The 24,444-nt window shown below is 33.6% G+C and overlaps 3 protein-coding genes across 4 annotated transcripts in view; 1 reads left to right on the top strand and 2 right to left on the bottom strand.

Moving 5' to 3' along the window:
* Positions 1-1,283: 1,283 nt before the first annotated feature.
* On the bottom strand, positions 1,284-13,628 carry LOC100372208 (putative very-long-chain enoyl-CoA reductase art-1). The gene is made up of 11 exons (XM_002732324.4): positions 13,533-13,628; positions 12,511-12,561; positions 11,514-11,565; positions 7,859-7,903; positions 7,281-7,384; positions 6,279-6,391; positions 5,168-5,273; positions 4,370-4,442; positions 2,889-2,932; positions 1,835-2,027; positions 1,284-1,503 (listed from the first exon to the last, which is right to left on the bottom strand). Exons 1-11 carry the CDS (start codon positions 13,536-13,538, stop codon positions 1,376-1,378), a joined length of 915 nt encoding a protein of 304 aa, XP_002732370.1. The 5' UTR covers positions 13,539-13,628; the 3' UTR covers positions 1,284-1,375.
* Positions 13,629-13,764: 136 nt separating this feature from the next.
* On the top strand, positions 13,765-15,908 carry LOC100371760 (dnaJ homolog subfamily B member 4-like). The gene is made up of 2 exons (XM_002732321.4): positions 13,765-14,886; positions 15,186-15,908. The coding sequence occupies exons 1-2, from the start codon at positions 14,071-14,073 to the stop codon at positions 15,414-15,416; spliced, it is 1,047 nt and encodes a 348-aa protein (XP_002732367.1). The 5' UTR covers positions 13,765-14,070; the 3' UTR covers positions 15,417-15,908.
* A 3,273-nt stretch (positions 15,909-19,181) lies between these two features.
* LOC102804792 (tyrosine-protein kinase SYK-like) overlaps positions 19,182-24,444 on the bottom strand; it is a 37,559-nt gene continuing 32,296 nt past the window's right edge. For both annotated transcript variants that reach the window (XM_085503366.1, XM_085503365.1), the window contains exon 15: positions 19,182-23,056. In XM_085503366.1, coding sequence (XP_085359492.1) covers positions 22,963-23,056 — 94 coding nt within the window. In that variant the 3' untranslated portion in view covers positions 19,182-22,962. The remainder of the gene's footprint in view (positions 23,057-24,444) is intronic.

The raw sequence follows: 24,444 nt of genomic DNA, 5'->3' as shown, positions 1-24,444 counted from the left end.
ACAAGAAAAGTCGGCTTGTTATTTTAGGGAAGTATTTGGGTCAATAAAATAGCTTGACAATATCTGATCAAGCCATGCAACTGTAAAACACTTTATTTTAGCTGGAATAAATTTTTGCTGAAAAGATCTTTTGGGTGTTTTGTATGGAATTTATTTTCACTAATTTTTGACAAGTTCAATGTAAAATATAGGAAAAAAGGTATATTCGCTGGATTTTATTTTCACTGAAACATTCTTTCAGTGAAAATTAATTCCAAGCGAAAATAAAGTATTTTACAGTATTCATCTTCTGTCATTTTGGGACAAAACTTTCCAATAATTGAACTGGCATGCTAAGAGTGACCACAGAAAACATGTTACGTAAATAACTGGGTAACGGTAGCTAATAATTGTTTGAATAGATGAATGTATTTCATAATCTTCAGATCAAATGTTAGTATCAATAGAAAATCAAGTTATGTTCTTATAATATTGATGAAAATCTTCAATATAGCACACAATCTAGCACAGTATGTGTGCATTTTTGAGTGCTTTGAAGATGTTATTATTATTGCATGAAAATTAAAACAGTAATCATTAACAATTTTCTTTGATTCAGTCCATAATCAAGGTCATAATCACAAAAAAAGTCAAATTTGAATCAAATTTTCGGTAGTAAAAAAAAAAAAATGGGTATGAAATTTCCCGTAAACAACTATGTTTAGAGTTTATAGCCATCAATAGAGGGCACAATGCAAGACTGTGATGTCAGTCGAAGTGATCATAGTCCATATCAATTCCAATTTTAGTGTATTGTGGAATAATTAATTCAAGTTGCATGAGAGGGCACCTTGTGATTGGCGGATCATGGTTTGATTTTGTCAAACTATCCCACAATGCACTAAACTTCAGGATTGCGATATGGTCTTTGTACAGGTCAATTTTTATCTAAAATTAAATTTCTGAAAAAGCACTCGATGAGTATGATTTTTTTTCTTTTGTCTCGGCTGATAATGACACCAACTCAGCTGATAATGACACCAATCTTGAAGTTACAAACCAACATTTTTTAATCATTTGTTAATTATTTTTCTTTTGCAAAAAAAAAAAAAAAAAAAAAAAGCATTTTAGAGAAGACATCAATTCAATTTCAAAAATTAGTGAAAAAAATTTACAACCTTAAAACACAACACCCAATCATAGAAAATCAATGATATCAAATTTCAAGTTCATCTATAAAATCTAGTAATTTTGTATCTTCAAAAAAAAAATTGCATATAAGCTTTGCTTTTTATTTTAATATCTTGAAGTTTTTGCTTACTAAAACATCCCACAATTATCAGTGAGAATGCATTGTGGGAACTACATCTGGTGGCAACAGGTGTGTTTACTCTCCTTATAGAACAAAGGGGATGATACATTTGCGTTGTCGCGGGTAGTTGCTGAACTCTCTCTTGTAGTTCCTGTGTTTACCTTTTGCCCAGACGGCCATCTGATAAAACCCTGCTAAAGTGAAGAGTGCAGCTGAAACAAATGAGAGATTTATATAATGGCTTCATTTATTTTGTATACAAAAGATGCGATTGTTGGCAATTAATTGACAAATGTTTGGGATAATACCAGCAATGTCTCAAATTTACACGAAAATAAAATCATGGGAATATATCATTCTAATCATTATTTCTGTTATTCATTAAATTTCATATAAAATACATGTGACTTATAATGTTTTGCATACACGTGATACTTACTACAGTGGTAGTATTCAAAACAAAAGTCAAGATTTTACATTACGCTGGACGGAGGTGGTTATCATATGATGACATCACTCTTTAATTAAGAATGTGTAACTCACCTGGAACACACTGTGTCATCAAAGTAAAACATGCCCAGGCACCTACTTCATATGTGTAGTTAGGACAACTTACAAAGTTGAACATTAGCGTCATTGGATCACCAGTCGGATATGGTATCTTTCTTTCTTTTGAACCTTCTGGACGAAGATTTCGCAAAGTTAAATGGATTGAAAAGTTTCCATATTCATTCAACTGGAAAAAACAAAGAATAAAAAAACATGGTTTTATTACAATACATTTTTTTAAGGAAAGCTGTTTGTTCATGTTCTAGTTCCAAGTTTAGAAAACTTATTTTGTGGGAATCCTTGAAAATTCATTTGAATATTGAGAGAATAAAACACATTGGATGGGATGAATATGTATGAATTGAATTCAATTTATAGTGGTGCTTGGATCCACACACATTGACCTCTGACCTCTGTTACTGTGGCCTGCAGTAATTCATAGTGATGAATATATTTCACCACAATTCATTCAAATTCAGTACATCAAATACGTCATCGTTATGAGATACCAAATGTTAAAACAAGATGTAAAATGTCAGGTCATATGGTCTATTTACAATATGCATGATATGCAAAATAATTATTGTTCACAAAATAACCATCTAGGAGTTGTGTATATCGTGAACACCCCAACATGTTATCCATGAATTAATTTAGTACCAGGAGAATTTTTTCGGTTCAGTGTTTAATGGAATAAATCACAAAAACATCACCAAAATAACAGAGTGTGTTCCTTCGACATTTATTTTATAATTACATGAAATTTCTAACGATAGATTGCAAAATGAAACAGCACCTGGCCTAAACCATTTTTCACCAGAAATTGATAATGACTATACTAAAGTGCAATCCATGCACACCTAATTTCTTCTAGATCTGATTCATGATGAAAGTCTGACAACCATTTTGTTTTTATAACCAAACACTGTTTCTCTAGATCAAAGTTACAACTGCTTATGTTTAATTGTAAGCTTTGTCTTAGTTACTCTATATGATTTCAGACACTTAAATTCCTGATTTTTCTTTTTCATAATATACCAAGACTTACCAAAAAGCCGATAAGCCCAGCATAGACTTGGATATCTCCAAATGCTAAAATAAAAAAATAAAACATTCATGTTACATATCTAGCCAATAATGTAATGAAGACATACATTATTTTTTTATGGACTGAATATAGCTTTTGCGTCCCAAGGTCATACAAGGTCATTCATTTACCGGTATCTCGGTTATCAATTTTATTTTTACTATTCATTCAGATGTTTACAGTGCAGATTGATATGCCCAATGTCACAATATCAACAAGATGTGCGAGGGTTCTTAAATGTAGTCACCCTTGCAACATCTTCGAGCTACTGGTAGAACCTCTGCTGAAACCCTGACCAGAATGTTTAATCTCTTGAATGTGGTTAGGCTTTAGGCTGTGTTCGAAAGCTGGTTGTAGTTAGTGATGCTGATTTTTTATAAAGATATACCCTACAATGTAAAGGAAAATACTTTCATCTCCAGCAACACTACCGTATGTATCAGTAACTGACTGAAACACTGTGCATACCGCTCTAAATCTATGAAGGTATCTATATACAGCTAGAATGTTTAGATCGATCACGTTTTCAAACAGTTTTCACAAAAATAATTTGTCTAGTCATTAACGAGCTATGTTTCACCATTTTAGGAGATGACTAGTTGATGATGTCACTATTTCAAATTGTGTGCAAGGACCAATCAGATTTACTACTCATTGGGTGTAATATGACAATATATTATGCAGCTTTATGTCACTACTACTGCATGATACTTGTGATAAACAAGATTATGTCTTGTCTCTGTATCTGCTTTGAACAAAATCAATCTAGACATATTTAGTGTAGATGCTGAATAGATGACTGAAACACAAACCCTAATCTTTTAAATTCAATAGGGACTAATTACCAAGTCACAGAGTTCCTGTTGTTCAATAGTACACAAAACTGAAATGAGTCAGCCATTTTGAATTACGACAAACGCATGTTAGGGAGTGTAACATGATATACAATGCAGTTGTAAAGTTTGATAGCAATTAGTAAACGCATGTCACAGATATAGCTCTAGAACAGCAAAGACAAAATGCCTGCCTGTTTAAACAAGATCTGACCATTCATGACTAAGATCAAGGTTAAATATAGCAGAAATGCTTAATTTTTAAAATTTAAAGTGGATGCCATTTTGAATCTGATCATCAAACAATTATGGAACATGATGTATTAAAGATGTACATTAAAAGTCTGAACATAATCAGTCAATGCATATCAGAGATACAACTCTGGAACTGCACTCATTAAAACAAAATGACTTCCAGCTTGTTGAACCTGATCTGAAAAACAAAATGATGTGCATCTAGGTCTATCTATGTAAAGTTTGAATGTGATCTGGCTAGAAATATCCAAAATACAAAAATTTGTGATAAGGTTAATCGACAGGTCTTAAAACTTAAAAGTTGCTGATTGTTTTAAATACCACTCAAGGTAAGGTATTACTTATGTTACTTACCTGGTGATGTGTACAATGGATGATTAACATAATAAGCAACAAATCCAGCAAATCCCCAGTAGTAACTGCAATTCTACAAATATATCAAATGATACTGAGTGGCCATATCAAAAAAGCCATCACAAACGAAGACATATACTGCCCTCAGTGGTGAAAGATGGGAATACACTTGTTTACATACAACAATAGAACATTTTTTGTTTAGCTGCGAGGTCTTGTCTAATGCCTGAAAGTTTTGACATGAACCTCTGCAGCAGAAAATAATAATTTGACTTTGATCTTAAACTTCAATTTTTTTTTTTTAATTTTAATTTTTTTTTATATTTTAGAATGAAACATGGCACTTCATCAAAATTTACCATCCATCCACCAAAAGTGTACAGCACATTATTAAACTGAAAATACCCTGAATACTTTTGCCAAAATTCTTGTAATGTTTTGATGCCACTAAATTTATTTTCGTTTTAATAAAATTTAATATAAATCGTTTTTATGCATAGCGTGGGATCTTGAGAGGGTGGAAAAAATATCATTTTAAACCTAGTACATAACTCATGGATAAATGATCAAAAGTAGTTTACAGAATCAGAATTTCGTGTGATAATTTTTATAAACCATGCCCTCTAGTGTCAAGAAAATGTGTTACTTTTTTACTTTTGTTTTGAAACACAGCTGAGAATTCATTACATCCACTGCAATGAGTAAGGGAACATGCAAGATAGCATGCTGATAAATAAAATTACAACCTCATAGAAACCTCATAAAAATCTGGGAATAGAATTTATTTGTGTGACTCACCTTGAAAAGGTTCATAATTGGCATAGTGCCGTGTGAGAACCGATGAACAAACTGAGTTTCCAACAACCTTTTCATATAATGTAGAGACCAACACGCTGCTGCAAGACTGAAATGAAGAAAATTCTTTTTTAATTTGTTTTTATTTGAGAGAAGCTCCTTAGGCAAATGCCATCTACCGGGGCATATGTTATAAACATACATGGTAACTACATCATACAAAGCATGTACAAACACACAACTGTACACACTGATGTAAGCATGGTTTAAAACCAACCTTCTAACATACTGGTTTAGTTGGTGGGTTTTCAACATGCTTTATTAATGTAGCACTGATTGAAGCTCAGTAATTAACAATTTAGAATTACAGAGTTTTCGAGACAGTGCATCAAATCAAATGTAAAAGTATGGATTTGTGTCATTCACCGAAAATTACAACATATTGCTACAGTATGTCTGATAACTTCTATCATTTCTACTAGTACATGTATAATCACTGAATAACTAGTTACAGAAAAACCACCCAAGGCTTTCCAGATATTGTAATAACTTCATGAATTTCATATCCTTGCAAAAAATTTGCATCTTGTCATGTGATCACCATTACACGAACAATTTTATCATACCAGTAGATAACGAGAATAGACATCACTTTAATACTAGACTACTAAAGATACAATTCATAACAAACATCCAGCAATTTGAAAACAATTTTCAATATTTTGGATAATTTTATAATTATTTTTTCACTTAACAAAAAACTAATTACAATCATGATAGAACATACATAGCTCATTGTATATTCACAATAAAATGAATTGAATGCAAATATAACTAAATTTTGACGCATAAATTGCAGTGAATATGAGTTGTACTAAGGCCAGGAAATACAAAGCAAACAACATCAGTCAGTACTGACCTAACTGTAATGGGTGTATCCAGAAGTAGATATGGAGGTGGAGGAAGGATGAATTAAAATCTTTAAAGTTTGATTGCTTTGTATATTTGTTATGTTTAAAATGTCTGTATGAGGGCAGTATACAGTGTACAGGGGAGTTCTGGTTTGTTTCTGTAGATTCAACACACCTAGTACTCAAAATTTATTATGACTTACTATACTACTTGTTGCCTTGGTTTGTCCACTGCACCTGCTCCATAGATGCAAGCAGGTCGTGTATACAGCAACAGATACACAAATAGTGGTCCAGCATATTCAGCTAGGAACACCTAGAATGAGAAATCATGCATTTAGACAAAATCACCAGCATTCTGGGTAATAGCTGGCATCCTGGGTAATAGTGAGCATTCTGGGTAGAAAAATTTTATTTTGTTTATAGGGATTGACAAAATTTTGTGAGTGAAGGAGTCTTTTGCAAAATTCCTTCCTTCCTTCTTTTAGACAAACATTTAAAAGTTCATAGTACCGGTACGTATATATAGTTATTGAAAGGCAGTCATCTTCGCACCAAGCATGCATGAGATATAGGTCTGATGTCCAAAAATGATGACCGGGATCAATGAGTACAATATAACAAGTCAATATTTAACAGTCAATATTTAGTGTGCATTGTGACCAGATCAAAACACACACAATTGCCACTGAGAGCGCTCATTGGATCGTGGGAAAATCAGTGTTTATCAACACAAATCATGTACTGTAAAATGAGCAATTTTCACTGGGTTTAAATTTCGCTGATTTACCATTTCAGGCATATTCATTGGGTTTTAAATTCACGGTTTTGTCATTTAGATAATGTGTTCTATGCTAAATTTTACATATTCACTGGGTTTTAATTTAGCACATTTTCCAGTCAGCGAAATAAGCAAAATTAAAACCCAGTGAATAATTAATCCTTTTACAGTAAATGCATAGCACGCTAAATTATATCAATGTGTACATGAGAAATTACAATGGAACTCGTATTGTTTGTCCAGAAAGTATGAACAACAAAGAAACATCAAAATTAAATGCCAGTGTAAATAAATGCTATTACCTGAGCAAATAAGACTACCAGGGTACTCATACTGTATCTCACAGTTTATCATATTGATGACACTAGAGGGCACCACTCTAATTCTCATATATACTGAAAATGTTAACACTAGTGGAACTTACTGTTTTCCAGCCAATCTGTGGACCTAAATCTTTGAAATATAGTTTGTCCCCATTTTTAATATTCAGAGACTGTAACGTGGCATCGTCTTTCAAACTGCGACCCTCTGGAGAAAAGATACAACCAGTGAAACAAATGAATAGTGTTAGAAATAAATAATAACTAGGTAATGATTAATTCTACGAATCTATTCACTTAGAATGCAACCATTTGTGGTCAAAGAATATGAAATACACATGAAACATAATAAGTAGACTGTACACGGTGACATACACATGGTAGAAACCAACCTTCCAACATTCTGGTTACATCGTAGATAATATTTGGTAATCGTAGCCTTAAGTAACTATTAAAAACAGCTATTCAAGATGACAGTTATACTGTGAATGCATCAACTACTTCCTGATTTATTCTGGGTTACAGTCAGAGAAGGCAGCTGCTGACACGAGTATGACAAAGATTATTTGGCAGTTGAATAAATAATATTTGTTATATACAAACTATGATTGGGAGCATTTGGTTTTCCAGCTTATTTAAAACAAATATTTCAGGATTAAAAATAATGAAACAATTTACTTACTTGGCTCACTTCTGAATGATTGTCTATCTGGATAGTATTTGGCATCTAAATATATAGAAAGTATATGATTTAATTCAGGAATTAATACATGCATATCTTCCCAGTATGATGTATCAACATCATATACATGTAGTTTAACAAATCAGAATACTGCACTACACAGGCAATACCAAAATATTAACTGGAGCTACAAGGTTTCTATATTGTCCAATAACTACAGTATTAAAACATGATTCTTTGTAGACAAAGTATGGGGTTTATGTCCGGCAGATATTGTAATAATAACAATTTAACTTTATTGCCTCTGTGTAAAAAGATTTACATAGGATAAGTACAGCAAAAAAGAGTTTTAACAAAATATATGTAAAAATATTGTACAAAAAAACAAAAAAAACGTAACTAGTATTTTGTGTAAATATAATTGGCAAGTTCTATAATTATGCCAGGATCTTTGCTTGAGAGTATATGTGTGAAGTGTATATTTTTATTGTTGGATGAAAGTAGTGTCATAATTTTTTGGGATGAAGTTTTCCCTGTGTGTGTGTTATTTTGGGCAATTCAATAGAAAATGTTCTTCATCTTCATGTATTATGGATGAATCACAGTAGAAATCACAATGTATACAGGGAATTAATAGAACACAATCACATATTAAGCCAACTTTACATGTATATGTAAATATATATGTGATATATAAAAAAAAAAAAGTGATGACTGCCACAGTAGGAATTCAAGGATTGTTACAACACTGTTAATGGCAAGTATCTGCAGACGTTTAACAGAGAAAAACTATTGTGCTACTAAATATAAATACACAGAATGTAGAATTGACAAGAATATGGTACAAAGTCTGGTATGTTGACAACAATATCATGTTTCTGACACAACACAACAATACAAATAAACAATTCTAGATTCTGCAATTTATTGTCGATTATTGTTAAAGAATGTGTTTTGTTTTACTGATTTTGAAACTGAAATGTCCCAATATATTATTGCCAATGGCCGCCATTTCCCAAAATAATTGACACTGGCTGTCAAATTGATGACACTGAGAGGTGCTTATACAATTATAACTCTGTTCTTTTGTTGTAAATTTTTACATATGGTGTGAAATATTAGAATGTTCATACCAAGGCCTAGGCATCTTTTAAAAATCAACAATGACCTTGTTTCGGGACTAAGATGCCTACCATTCGGTCAAAAATAATAGAATCCCGATATTACTTGAAATGCACGTGTATGAATTGTCATTATAGCAACTCGGTTTATGACCGGTCAAGGCATAACTGAGAGGATACTCTGGATGGACAAACTCACAAGAAAATGGAACTTGAATTACTAGTCCCACTTTGTTCCTATTGGTACTTTTTCAAAGAGATCTCGTATGAGAAAAGAAAAAAGTGGATTGTGGGTAAAAGAAATCAATTTCACGATATTGCAGAAAGCAATGACTTATTTAAATGTGTTTATTGAAGTTGATGTGGTTAGTATGATGGTGGATTACATTAGTTCAGTGGTGTTAAAGTTCTTTCTGGGGGTACGCTGATGGATACAAAATATTCACGTCTTCATTATCTATTATGACTGACACTCGTATGTCAGGCATGACACAGAACAGAGGCAGTAAACTGCAGGTTTTTGTTTATTTGTGATGAATGAGATTCATCAATGTCAATGTCAGAAATACAGTCCTGGAACACATTCCTTAAAAAAGGCCAACTGTCAGCCAATCTGGGAAAAAATGTTGTGCAAGACTTTCAATAGATCATGAAGAAAAGTTGTGCATTTAAAACCTAATTTTTGTCAATGAAAAAAAAAAGAGACTGAATTAGACTTGGCCTCCGGAGAAGGTATTTTGACAAATTTTTGTTTTCTTTCATTTTTACAGAATTTCGCAAATAACAAAAAATGGTGTGAAATGCACCTTTTAAACAGAAATAAATCTTTGTTGACCTTACTGCAGAATGACATACATTAACAAGAGTGTCATCAGTACAGCCTTGAAATTGTTGGCATCGGTTCAACAAAAACGATACTCTCAACATTATTAGGACCCGTGTTTGAATTCAACAGATTCAATAATTTTTTTTATTAGATTCAAAAAGCTTTCTCTGAACATAGTACAAGAAAACAAGACAAAACAAATTGGAAATTGTACAGCAGATATTAAAAACATATTTTCTAATTATAAATCAAGCATATTAATGAATGAATTTATTATAAATACTAATTAATTTTCAGTGATTATAATACACAGAGTGCAGGGCTGCTCAGACAAGATTTTTTCCCTACTTTTATTTGCTAGTTGTTTTTTTTTTGTTTTTTTTTTCCTGTGTGTGTTTTTTTTCTCACTTTAATTGTTTCTTTGTCTTTATTCACATCTGTATTGCATTTTAGTCAAAATCCTAATAGGGATACGAACGCAATAAAGATAATTATTATAGCAACTAGTGGGGCATAAAAGTACTCTGGAATGTTACTTATGTTGAATACATAGAGACAAATATCCATTCAATCTACAACTCTAATACACTATCAATTAAATAAATATTAAAGTTAACATCACAAAAATAAAACATAGTTTTTCAAATAATTCAGATATTTTAGTATAAAAACAAATGCCTCATCTCATCTGGTGTAAATTATGTATATTGAATGTATACAACTCAAACATTAACATTAAATTACCTCAGGTACCATACTCCAAACATTCAAATTTTATTGGCGAGCAAAAGCTAACAATTAACAATAACTTATATTCTTTTCTTTTTTTTTTTAAATATTTTTTGTTGCGGTAAGTCGGTTGTTGTATTTTTTTTATTTTATCCATGTTTGGGATTACAAGACTGGGCTGTGCAAACGACAATGCCTTATTGTCACACGCAACGTAATATTACCGTAATTGGTATAGTACAGGTGTGATGGTTCAAATACCAAAATGACAACAGTAACAGAAAGACTTCCCTGGCGGCGATGATAACATGCGAACACGGAGCCAACAGATGAGGTTTCAACTGGTACTGGTATTATTATACTCTGCAAACATCAAGTACAATAACGCGGTAAAACTCCAATACTCCAATAACTAGATACTTAAACTCCAATACAATTCAACAAGATCTCCGATCTGAACTCAGTGCTGAACAATTCCCCTATATATACCCCCACTGTCTATAAATAGAACATTACATCAGCATACATAATGAGTCTGGAATTTACTACAAATTTCTAGATTGTCCCATTACCTTCTATTGCCTTCTACAGTGTTCTATTACCTATTCAACCAGTTTCTAAAAAAAATTTAGAATATCCCACCCAGACACAGTACGGTTCTAGAACATTCTCAGTGACACGGAAGCGGTAAACAAGTCGTATGCAACACTTATCCTTCCCATTAAATCTGTCGCATACTTGTTAATTAATATATTCAGACACCTGGGATGCATTCACTAATGTTCACGTAATAATTTTGAAAATTTCTGCCATATTTGTTACATCAGCGAGCCATCTCATAGCTTTGACAGCTAATGCTATGGCAACACTTGCAGTAAACAAACATTAGAAGCACTCTTGAATGTTTTCTTGAACAAACCCACTTTGTATATTCAATTTAAATTATACCAAATGATATGAAATACCTTCCATTACTTACTTCTTTGGTGGTATATTCTTTTGACGTCTGCAACTGTACTAGATGGGCTCAACTGAAACAATAAACATCAATTATGATACTACACAGCTATAATTATTAAATCACTCAAAATAATCAAATGTGTGTACAATATGGACAATTAGTGCATATTTGTGTAATCACCATTGCCAATACTGAACATAATGAGTTAAAAACACATTATATGATCACTGTGTGGATTTAATTGTTAACTATTTTCCATATTTCCCCACAAACTTTTCTATTGAAACGTCCCTTATAAGCGTATTATTTATAACTAAGGCATTAGAAAAAAGAAACTAGACATTGCCAAACCAATTATGCAAGTAATTTTCTTTGTATTGCACACCATGGCCACTACACTTTTATTTAAGAAAAAGTGATTCCTAGTTTGGTTTTCAAACAATTTACATTAGTTTAGCTTTATATCTCTTCTACAATCCATCCATGGTTTTTTTATATCTTGTTTGAAGCAAAATCACCTGAAAAAGTACAGTGACACTGGCTGAACAACTTTACTAGAGATTGCATTGAATCAATTTATAAGATGAGGCTATGCAAATGATGTGATATTCGATTGAGGAAGTCATGCTAATTGTTAGATGATCAAAAAATCGCAAGATAAATGTACATTTCTAGAAATACTGCAAAATAAGAGATTCTATGAACATTTTAGTGTATTTGATGTCCAGACACATTCTCAGCTGGTGTTGCTGGGAAGTTTTTACGGAGAAAAATATATTTGAGAAAGATTTTATGTTGTATGGCAGCACGGAAGTGCGCAGCTCAAGACATATATTTATGACTTGAAAGCTAAATTGTCAATTTGGTAAGAAAGCGCCAGTCGAGAGTATCAGGGCGCTGCACCCCTGTTCCCTGATTTAGAAAAATCCCTGAATATATATCAAAAGATAGTATATATGCTTATACTATATTTTAAATCCTTGTGACAACTATAGTAGACATGTATAGTACTTACTGCTGAAAGTGTTGTTAGAGTCTTTCCAGATCTTGCATGAACTACCGACACCTTCGAAGAAAAAAATTAGTATTATAGATCAGTTATTACATAATCAACATTTTGCTTTCATTTCATAGATAAAGAGAATATATATTACAATGCAATGAAAACAAAAACAGTTACTACGTTCACGTTTACAGAGGGATTTCAGCAGTTGTGTTCATGTTGCGATGATGTTTTTATTTATAATAATTGGCCTTCGACCTTCCATGTATTCGCAGACGTGTCAAGGAACTGCCATGAGCACCATGATTTCCACAGAAAATACCCATTTGATCTCTATTTTTCTGCACAAAAATATTTAGCTAAAATTGCTATATATCAACATTTGCGTAAATTATACGTATTCCAATGCGAGTATCAATTGTACGAGAATCAAACACGAATTATACGTTAATCGTACACAATATTCGAACTGTACACTGTCTTTTTTACTCGTCCTGTTGAAACATTTCTCAATGCCAAGGAGTACAATAACTTTCACAGAACATAAAGGTATATATATGTACATGTATATAGCAGGATAGCAGGCAGTGGTCTCAGGAAAACAGAATTTCAGAATCAGTGCAGACGTGTACGGTTGTACATGTGGACAGTCACTGGGTGTGAATTGTCACCATCAGATAAGAAATAATACATGTACAGTATATACACAAATTGTTAAAAATTAACATTTAATCACAATAAATAAATGTTGCCAGAATGTAGAATTTTAAAAATAATTGATCACTAATCAGGTTATTTTTAAGACTCCAACATATTAAACATTTCACCCACTCACAATGCTCAACACTTAATCACCCCGTGAGTTGACCCCCCCGCCCCTCGCCCAGCACAAAATGTGGCACCAGCACATTTGTATTCACTATTTGCAAAGTTGTTGCAAGCCGCTGTTTGAAGTTGTATTAGTCATCGCAATGTACAAACCCTTATAAATGAGCATTAATAATTGCTCCAATAATAACACGATTTCTGATTACCTCCATCGTGCTCAGTTGGGTATTTACAGCGGCCTCAGTCCAGATCAACCAGAAAACAACTCCACCGGCCACCAGTCAATCATCCGATTCGGGTCAAAGATCATAATGTGTGTGTTTGTGTTCCTTTTTCTCCAATGAGGGAATTACGTTCGTCAGTGTGACTTTTTTCTGATTGGACAAATGGTTTCACGGGAAGTGACGTAAATGCTTCTAGAATATTCCAGCACTTTCGATGAACTTCGAATTCTCGTTATTTCCCAGCTGTTGGTATATAAATACGGCTGTTTCGTACGTTGTTAGTCATTTTGTGCATCCAGAGAAGCAAAGAAAGTCTAGTGAGTGATATTACTGACGAACCACGACCACTTTCAACCGTGACATTTTCAGAAACGATTGGGCCTGAAATATTAAGAGAGCTGTTCCATTAGATACGATCACAACGATTTGCTGACTCGACTACGCCCAGGAATTCATTGCAGAATACTAACTATTAACTACGATTACCAAATATTATCTTCTATATAACTATTAACACTCGATGATGACAAAAGACTACTACAAAACGCTAGGTATATCTAAAGATGCCAGCGATGATGCCATCAAGAAGGCTTACCGTAAAATGGCGCTCAAGTTTCATCCTGACAAAAATAAGTCTCCGGGAGCAGAAGAGAAGTTCAAAGAAATCGCAGAAGCATATGAAGTACTAAGTGACAAGAAAAAGAGAGAAGTTTATGACCAGTATGGGGAGAATGGACTGAAGGGTGGTGTACCTGGAGCATCAAGTAACGAAAATTTCTCGTACACGTTCAGCGGCGATCCGTGGGCGACCTTCGAAACTTTTTTTGGCGGATCGAACCCGTTTGAAGAGATGTTCAGTGGAATGGGGTCGGGGATGGGCAGACAAGAGATGAGAATGGGCCCTGGAATGGGAGGACCGTTTGGAGTTAGTGGCTTTTCCACAGTGGGCGGAGAGCCCATGGACGTTAGCGACGGTATGGGATTCAATATGGGTAATTTTCACCAACCAGGCAGATCAAAGCAAGACCCAGCAGTTCACCACAACCTTAACGTGTCTCTTGAAGATATCTGTAAGGGGTGTACGAAAAAGATGAAAATTTCCAGAAAGGTGCTAAATGCAGACAACCGAACAACGAGAATGGAAGATAAATTGCTGGAAATTCAAGTCAAACCCGGTTGGAAAGAAGGAACAAAAATAACTTTCCCCAAAGAAGGGGACCAGCATCCGAACAGGATACCTGCGGACATTGTCTTCACAATAAAAGACAAACCTCACCAAATATTCAAGCGAGATGGTAGTAACTTACTGTATACAGCAAAAATAACTCTGAAAGAGGTAAATATAACAACTTATAATACTAGTTAGTAAAGATTTGATGACAGTTACAGTGATTTGTGTAAGGTGGTTGCACCTTGAGAATGTCTCCCATGGTGCATCTTACTCATTGAAGTTGCATTTGATTTATTGATGTAGCCATACCCATATGTCTCCTTAAATCATGTATATTGTTATCAAGAATTATTGATTTTTCGGAAAAAGTAAAATAAAGCACTAAAAATGTCCATTGCTACCATTATAAAAAAACTTGCCAACAGGAACCCCTTACTTAATATCTTTTTTACTTTCAATTGTAGGCTCTGTGTGGAACAACAATAAAGATCCCAGCCCTTGATGGTAGGAGTCTTCGGTTACCCGTACAAGAAGTCATTAAACCAAAAACGAAAAGAAGAATCTCTGGCGAAGGACTCCCCTTTCCTAAACAGCCAACTAGACGAGGTGATTTGATAGTGGACTTTGATATCAAATTTCCTGATCATCTCTCGGACAATGTCAAAGCGAGACTGTCGGAATGTTTACCCAATTGATTTATTTCACCACATGTTTTTGTCTTCGACAAATCTTAATTCAAAATCAAGAAAGTATTATTTTTTGCTGTGGGTATGAGAAATGAACTTTCACAGTTACTGATGCATAGCTATAAGAGTACTACATTGTTACATGCCAAACTGACTTGTTTCAGTATGCAAGTATTAGGAGACGAAATTTAAATGTTAATTACATTTTCATTCAGTGAATGTCAGAATGGGCATTTTTTATTTTCAAATTATTTTCATTTGTGACTCTCTGTACATACAGTTTCAAATTGTTGTATTTCAAAATCACTGTATTTGCTCTATCAGAAGTGTACTTGCATAAGCACCCTGTGCCATCATCTGGCATCAAAACTAGAGCCTATGCACTTGTCCCAGACAGGCATATTTCAGCTGGGACAGGTAAATGTACAAACTACCTGATGTCTAGAAAATTGCCTGGAGTATTTTTAAGAGCTTATAAAATGATTAAAGCCAGAAATCAAAATCTTTTTCAAATAACATGTCTTGCTCAGGACATCAATTTGGAACAGGCACTTTTATCCACCAACCATTGGACAGGCAACTTTAATTCCTGCATCATCCATAGGGTTATTAATATATATAGCTTATTGTTCATGCGCTTCTAATGGAGCACACACAGCATGAATTTTATATTCTCCCACATTTGAGGGAGCTTACTAGACTATGGATTGTTTATTTCAGTCGTTTTCTATAAGATGTAAACATTATTTTACTATCATTCCTGTGTGTATAAGTGGAAAAACTACTATGAATGCAGCATGAGTGATTAATGCATCCTGCTGCAGACTTGCATTGTAGCTACAAATTTTAGCAAATTAATAATTTTATTCATTTGTTAAAATAAAATTGTTATAAAGGTTACTTATGAACTTAGCAAAATTAAAACGATTTACAGTACATAAAATTATTGAGTAGCTTTATTTGTGTGCTGCAACTACTGTATTTGCTCTGTACGTTAGATGCGATTCTGTAATAAAAGTGCATCACAGCCTGAAAAACTTATTTCTGTTTATTTTGTATCTTATTTTTTGATTGGTTTTAATTATTTATACAACAAACACTGCAGTCACTTATCAATGTACAAATCATTCAACTGTAGGGCATTGTATGTCAAATCTTCTACTAGAAGGTAGTAGATTATTTACTGGGTTGAGTTGTAACCACATATTTTTTTTTTCATTCTATGGATCACTGTACTTTTATCTTAGCTGGTATATTTGTTCACGAATCCATGAACAATGTAACTTATTTTTATTGTTTTGAGATATTATATGCAAAACGTGGGGCAGGGGTGTGGATTTTGACGCTGAATTTTATTTTTTTGGATTAAACCTTTGAGTGAAACTTACTTCTAAAGGGATATAAATATTCTACTGTAAATGCATCATACATGTACATGCATGTACCATATAAGAAATGATCCTTCAAGGTACACTAGCCATTTAAATTATGTAGCAATACTGTTGCAGTCTTAGAAACACATACTGTAGAATACTTTATTTTAGCTGGAATTAAATTTCGCTGAGAGACTTTTTGAGTGTTTTCTATGAAAATTATTTTCACTGATTTTTGACAAAATTGCATATTTACTGGATTTTATTTTCACTGAATCATTCCTTCAGCGAAAGTAAGTGAAAATAGATTCCAAGTGAAAAGTATTTTAAAGTAATTTTGTCTTCATACACATGCTTTTTACTAGAGAAGCATTTACAGGTAATGTTATTTTACAAGTGCAATAATGTATTTAAGTGTACAGCAAATGTGCTTTTCCCAAAGAAGTTGAAATGATTGCTTCATGTCTGTGTGGATTCTTCTAGGACATGTATGCCAAGGGTTTGAACTTCAGAGGTATCAAATACCCAATAAGTTGCCTTGGTGTCCTTTGATATTCTCTACATATTTTTATATAATAAGGCAAGATACTTAGTGGGGGTAGGGGGATTTAGTTTGGGACTGGTGTTACTTTTTATGCTTATGTGCTTTAAAATTGCAAAGCCCATGGTTTCTGGATTGTCCGAGAATAATAGACTAGTATATTTTCAAGCCTTGATATTTGTTAACATTGGCAGTTTTTACTGAAAGAATAAAACTGTATGTAGAAAAAAAAGAAATTGAATTCCTTAATTTCTTTCATGTTGTACATTAGGCAAGGTACTCTGATATCTCATCAAGCATCCTCTTGGCTGGGATAGCTCTGCTGTAAGCAATACACATTTCAATTAAAAGAATTGAAGATATCACGAAATGAACAAATCTAAGAGAGGTCCATCTGTAGTACCTATACTGTATACTGGTAATATCAAAGCAATCAGACTTGCGGTTTTTAAGCAGTCAAAGATATCACTTTTTACCAAAAATTACGAAAATATTCATCAAATTATAGAATTGAAGATATGATCATGAAATGAACAAATCTAAGTGAGGTCTACCCAAGGTACATATACCGATACACCAAGTTTTAAAGCAATCAGGCTTGTAGTTTTTAAGAAGTCCAAAATGTAAAAAGTTGACACAGACGACAGACAATAACTCATATAAGCTTCGCTCGAAAAAGTCATCAGCAGAGCTAAAAATGGGTTTGTAGGTCAATCTAAGGTTAATGCACTTCCATTTGTTTGACCTGTATTCATTTCTGCGATGTACCTTAGCCTAGAGTATATGTGACATTCTGCTAATGCCTATGTATGGTTTGAGTAGTGTTTCTCATTGCTGTTATGATATGACATCCCTGATGTTCAATGGGCCATTCCAGTTTATATCTGCACCCCCCCTGTTGATGAGTTTGTGTGTTTACTTCATACAGGGTATAATTTCCATGGGTGTATAAGTCATACAAAGTTTTATTTCCAAATCACCATTCACCATACAGTAATGGAAATCCAAAACTATAGGTCCTACTTATGGTGTTGATGAGTTCCTTTGTGACACCATACAGAGTAGGATTTCCAAATATAACTCTCATCATATGCTAATTTACCAAGTTCAAAATTTTATATCTGATAATGGAAATCCAAACTAGTCCTGATTCACGGTGTTGATGAGCTCATTCGTCCCACCATCATTATCTAATTTCAGAAATAACTATTTCATACTGGCCCAATACAGTCAGAAATCCAAGTTTTTTCAGTCATACAGTGTTGGAAATCCAACCTCATCAACCGGTATGTGGTGAGATAAACTAGGCCATATTTAATTTAGTAGCCATAACTGCCTGGATTTCCAGAATTTTTTTTTCCATACTCGTCTGGATTTCCAGATTCTGTTTCTCCATATACAGTTGGAAATCCGGGGTATTTTCCCCATCATACAGTGCTGGAAATCCGACCTCATCAACAGGGGGGGGGGGGGGGGGGGGGGGTGCAGATATAAACTGGAATGGCCCAATAGTAAACAACACTGGGATGAGTCAGCCATTTTGAATTGGAACATGAAATAAATGCGAACATGCCAGAGATACAATTTTTTTCCATTAATCTGTGGAGGCTTTCAGCAAATTTCTGTCATTAGGCAGAATTTAATTTGATCTGAGAAACAAGTTTATTAAATTTGAATTTAAGTTTGAATAGCTGTCCAAGTATGTCAGAGCTAGAGCTTTGGAACTGCATTTATTAAAACAAAATGGCCATCATGAATCTAACCTGTAATATGTGTGTGAAGTTTGAATGTTCCAGACCGTAAATACAGTAAATCTCTAAGTTGACTTTGTTCAAACAGGAACTAATCATCACAATACAGTTAATTATTGTAATTTTTTTATTGCATTTGTCATTATTAAATAAAAAAAAAATAACAACGGCTAATTTGCATGATCAATCTCGCAGTATATATATTGCAATAGTTAAAGTGACTATAACCGTCACATATACAAATTGATCAATGTTAAATGCCAATATTAGGAATTATATTAATAATAACAAGCCATGCATGGCACAGTCCCCGTTAGTTATCAAATTTAAGATATATAGTTTTGTTTATAGTAATATAGCTGGAATATAACCATGTCAGAAATATGATTATGATGATTGTTTAACATTAAAATGATTAACATTTGTATCTGATCGTCAAACAAGTACTTGTCCATATTGAGAGATATTGCTTTGGAACAGCATTAATTACAACAAAATCAGCCATTTTGAATACATGTACATGTACATATCTATAACATGATGTATAATGAATATATAAAATTTAAACATAATCAGTCAAAGCATGTCAGAGATATGGCTCCAGAAGCCCATTCATTAAAACAAAATGGCTGCCAGTCAGCAATTTTTAATCCGATCTGAAAAATAAAATGACGTGCACCAGGAACCCGTAATGTATAATGTATGTACCAAGTTTGAACAAAATCCATCCATAAATGCCAGAAATGCTTGATATTTGATGATTTTTTTAGCACAAAAATGGCCACCATTCGGCCACTTTGAATAAGATTGTCAAACCAATATATCTGTATAATGAATATTAAAAATTTGAACATAATCAGTCAAAGCAAGTCAGATATATGGCACCACATTCATTAAAACAAAATGGTCACCAGTCGGCCATTTTGAATTTTATCTGAAAAACAAAATGATTTGCATAAATGTCTAATTTATATACCAAGTTTGAACAAAATCCATCGGTAAACATCAGAGAAATGCTTGATTTTGATGATTTTTCAGTACAAAAAATGGCCGCCATTCGGGCATCTTGAATCAAATCATGAAACAAATTGATGTGCATATGTGTAATACCATGTATGATGTATGTGTGAAGTTTGAATGTGATTGGTCTAGGCATTTCTATGATACAGGATACACGCACGCACAGAGGTCAAAACATAAGTTCCGGTTTTTGGACTGCATCCGAACAGGGACTAAAAAAACTAAACGTATGTCAGGGTATCTCTGTACATCATACAATTTAGAAAGTAGAAACTAGCTATATAACATGTGAATATCAAACATGGATATTTCTGACAAAACAAAATTAATGATTAGCAGTATTCTCTATATCCAAGCTCTCAAAAAATACCTTGCTATAGTAACATGCTAATTACAGAGATTAAGTTAAAGGGGAAGTCAAGCCAAACAACACAATGACCCCCCCAAGAAAAAGCTCCACAAATGTAGGAGAATGCAATTTACGGTTTTTTTAAATCACTTTTCATTCTCTAGATATTCAACATTTCATCAGTATTATGTAGTCAGCCATTTTGATTCTCAAGCAATGGATCATGGGTAAAGTATGACATCACAGAGTCTGTTAGAAATTGAGAAAATGATTTCATCTATAACATGGGAAATACTGAACAGATGCGAATTAGTTCAAATTTTCGTTATGCATTTAACTCTAGTATATGAATATATTTATGTAAATTAGAATGTTACAAATACACATCAAGTGAAGATATTGCCAAAAACGTTAAAAAAATAAAAATCATTATTTTCGTTGTGAAATATAGAATGACATTTTTTTGTCCACTTTTTATGGTCAACAAGTAATATATCACCTATATAACCTACTCACATCGTTAAATTGTATACAAGATAAGGAAATTTGAGCATTTGGTAGAAACACATAAAAATAAATATTTTCAGTTCTGTTTCCATGACAACTATTTTATAAGCATGTTTGGCACCAGTACATGTATGCTACCCTGTTCCAAACTTTCAGCCAATTTAAAGTTCAACTTTTGAAGTTATAGATGAAATCATTTTCTCAATTTCTGACAACAGACTATGATGTCATACTTTACCCACAATCCTTTGCTGAAGAATCAAGATGGCGGTCTACATAAATTGATGAAAATTTGAATATCTAGAGAATGAGAAGTGATATAAAAAAACTGTAAATTACATGTTCTTACATTTGTCGAGCTCTTCCATCGAGGAGTATTATGTTGTTAGCTTTGACTTTCACTTTAAATAAAAAATATATTAAAATATCCACTACAAAAATTAAAATATATTACAGAACATGAATTAGTGCAGGTAGTAAAAATTACATATAGAAGGATAACCAAAGTTTTTTTGGCCCAGTTTTTTTGGTAATGAAGTACCAGTACTAAGAATGTTTTTATTATTAAATGTGTCCATAACTGGCTAATCTTTTGAAAATTCAGCTGTGCTATTATCTGTAGGATAACATCGTAGTGATCACCAGGAATTCAGGATTTAATTGTTAGAAATTTAGTATATCTCATTTTTGGCAATTATTTCTTGCAATTTACATGTGCGTCAGGAGGCTCAATTTAGATATGAGACCCACAGAACTATTCGACTATAGTTATCAACTTGACATACTCCATGATAAAACTACAAAACTAAACATCAAATAGACAATTTTTGACAATCTGGATATATACTTTATTTCTTGAATACTGAATTAACTGAAGTGTTTGTTATCATGACATAAGGCACTTGGATACACTGGAGTCAGCAAACCAATGTTTACACTTAAAAAATACTTTATATAAAAATTTATATGTCTAATTGTTTTCATTTGAAATAATTGAATTAGTTTTGCACAAAGCACTCACGCCATGATCAACTGTACTAATCTGACATATATGTCACAGCTTTGTAACTGCTGTTTTGAAATAATTTTTAATGTTTGTTGACTTCAGTGTATAATTGTTGTGATTGATCATTACACAAAATATATATATAATATATACGGACAATAATTAGTATCTTTTATCTTTTAGTTTTATGCAGAGACTTCAAATAGTTTCAAAACTTATTTATTTGTTACATTAAAAGCAAGTGGCTGCAACCACTCCTGGGAAAGTACTGGATTATATAATCATGAATTAACAAATATGTACAACAAATATTTTAAAATCAAGCACAGTACATGGCTTGACAAATATCTCAATAAATCATTACTAATAAGAACCACTGAAGTATGTTGCTTTTCAAAGCTTATTATTTATCAATCATTGGCCATGCAGTAGTTGACCCACGATTTGAAGAATTCAACTCCGACCTAGGGTCAAGAACACCAAAAAAGGGGTCAACTCCTACTTTGAATGCATGTGCCCCACTATGGGGGAACCTTGGATAAGATGCACTTCCCTTTCATATGGTCCCAAATATACAATAAATTTTGTGGCAAAACGAACTATATGTACTGTAGCCACACAAAAATAAGTTGGAACTAATGTCTGGCACAAAAATATAAAAAAAAAAACTGTGTAACTGTGTAACTGTGTACATGTATTGTACAAAATATTGTTTATAAAGCGGGTGAGCCATCACCTACGCATGCGTCAGATGTCCATAGCCTGTCATTGTTTACAAACAAGCGTCTACCCACGAGCCTTTGCGTTTTTAGCTGTGTTGTTATCATCGCTTGGGACTCAGTTCCCGAGCGTGCGCAGGTGAAGACCGTCCCGCATTAAGCAAATCCAAGGAAATCAAGCTACTATACAGTGAATTCGAAATCTATAGTTAATTATAAAAATCTAACGACTATGATGATGATGACAACAAGTGGTATGTTATGAAGTCTTTAGTTTAGCTTGTTATTTTTACTGTACCAGTCTGATTTCTCCTCTTGCTACTTTTGATGTAATTTGCTTCATCTCGCGTACAACCTCCCTAAAGTTTGGTCTGTCTTTGGCCCTGCAACAAACATACAGTGTAACAATAATGACCAGACAATATAAAATCTTGTTTAAAATCTATGCAGTCACATTTAATAATTGTTATATATATCCATATATCCAACTAAACTACACTGTCTAAGCACCATACCATCCAACTCTACCACATAACCAACTAAACTACACTGTCTAAGCACCATACCATCCAACTCTACCACATATCCAACTAAACTACACTGTCTAAGTACCATACCATCCAACTCTACCACATATCCAACTAAACTACACTGTCTAAGCACCATACCATCCAACTCTACCACATATCCAACTAAACTACATTGTCTGAGCACCATACCATCCAACTCTACCACATATCCAACTAATCTACACTGTCTAAGCACCATACCATCCAACTCTACCACATATCCAACTAAACTACACTGTCTAAGCACCATACCATCCAATTCTACCACATATCCAACTAAACTACACTGTCTAAGCACCATACCATCCAACTCTACCACATATCCAACTAATCTACACTGTCTAAGCACCATACCATCCAATTCTACCACATATCCAACTAAACTACACTGTCTAAGCACCATACCATCCAACTCTACCACATATCCAACTAAACTACATTGTCTAAGCACCATACCATCCAACTCTACCACATATCCGACTAAACTACACTGTCTAAGCACCACACCATCCAACTCTACCACATATCCAACTAAACTACACTGTCTAAGCACCACACCATCCAACTCTACCACATATCCAACTAAACTACATTGTCTAAGCACCACACCATCCAACTCTACCACATATCCAACTAAACTACACTGTCTAAGCACCATACCATCCAACTCTACCACATACCCAACTAAACTACACTAAGTACCACACCATCCAACTCTACCACATATCCAACTAAACTACATTGTCTAAGCACCACACCATCCAACTCTACCACATATCCAACTAAACTACACTGTCTAAGTACCACACCATCCAACTCTACCACATATCCAACTAAACTACACTGTCTAAGCACCACACCATCCAACTCTACCACATATCCAACTAAACTACACTGTCTAAGCACCATACCATCCAACTCTACCACATATCCAACTAAACTACATTGTCTGAGCACCATACCATCCAACTCTACCACATATCCAACTAAACTACACTGTCTAAGCACCATACCATCCAACTCTACCACATATCCAACTAAACTACACTGTCTAAGCACCATACCATCCAACTCTACCACATATCCAACTAAACTACACTGTCTAAGCACCATACCATCCAACTCTACCACATATCCAACTAAACTACATTGTCTAAGTACCACACCATCCAACTCTACCACATATCCGACTAAACTACACT

Source organism: Saccoglossus kowalevskii, chromosome 9, assembly GCF_978046115.1.
Source record: "Saccoglossus kowalevskii chromosome 9, keSacKowa6.1, whole genome shotgun sequence".
Taxonomy (NCBI): Eukaryota; Metazoa; Hemichordata; class Enteropneusta; family Harrimaniidae; genus Saccoglossus; species Saccoglossus kowalevskii.
Note: the sequence above shows the minus strand (reverse complement) of the source record. Positions and strands in the feature narration are given on the sequence as shown.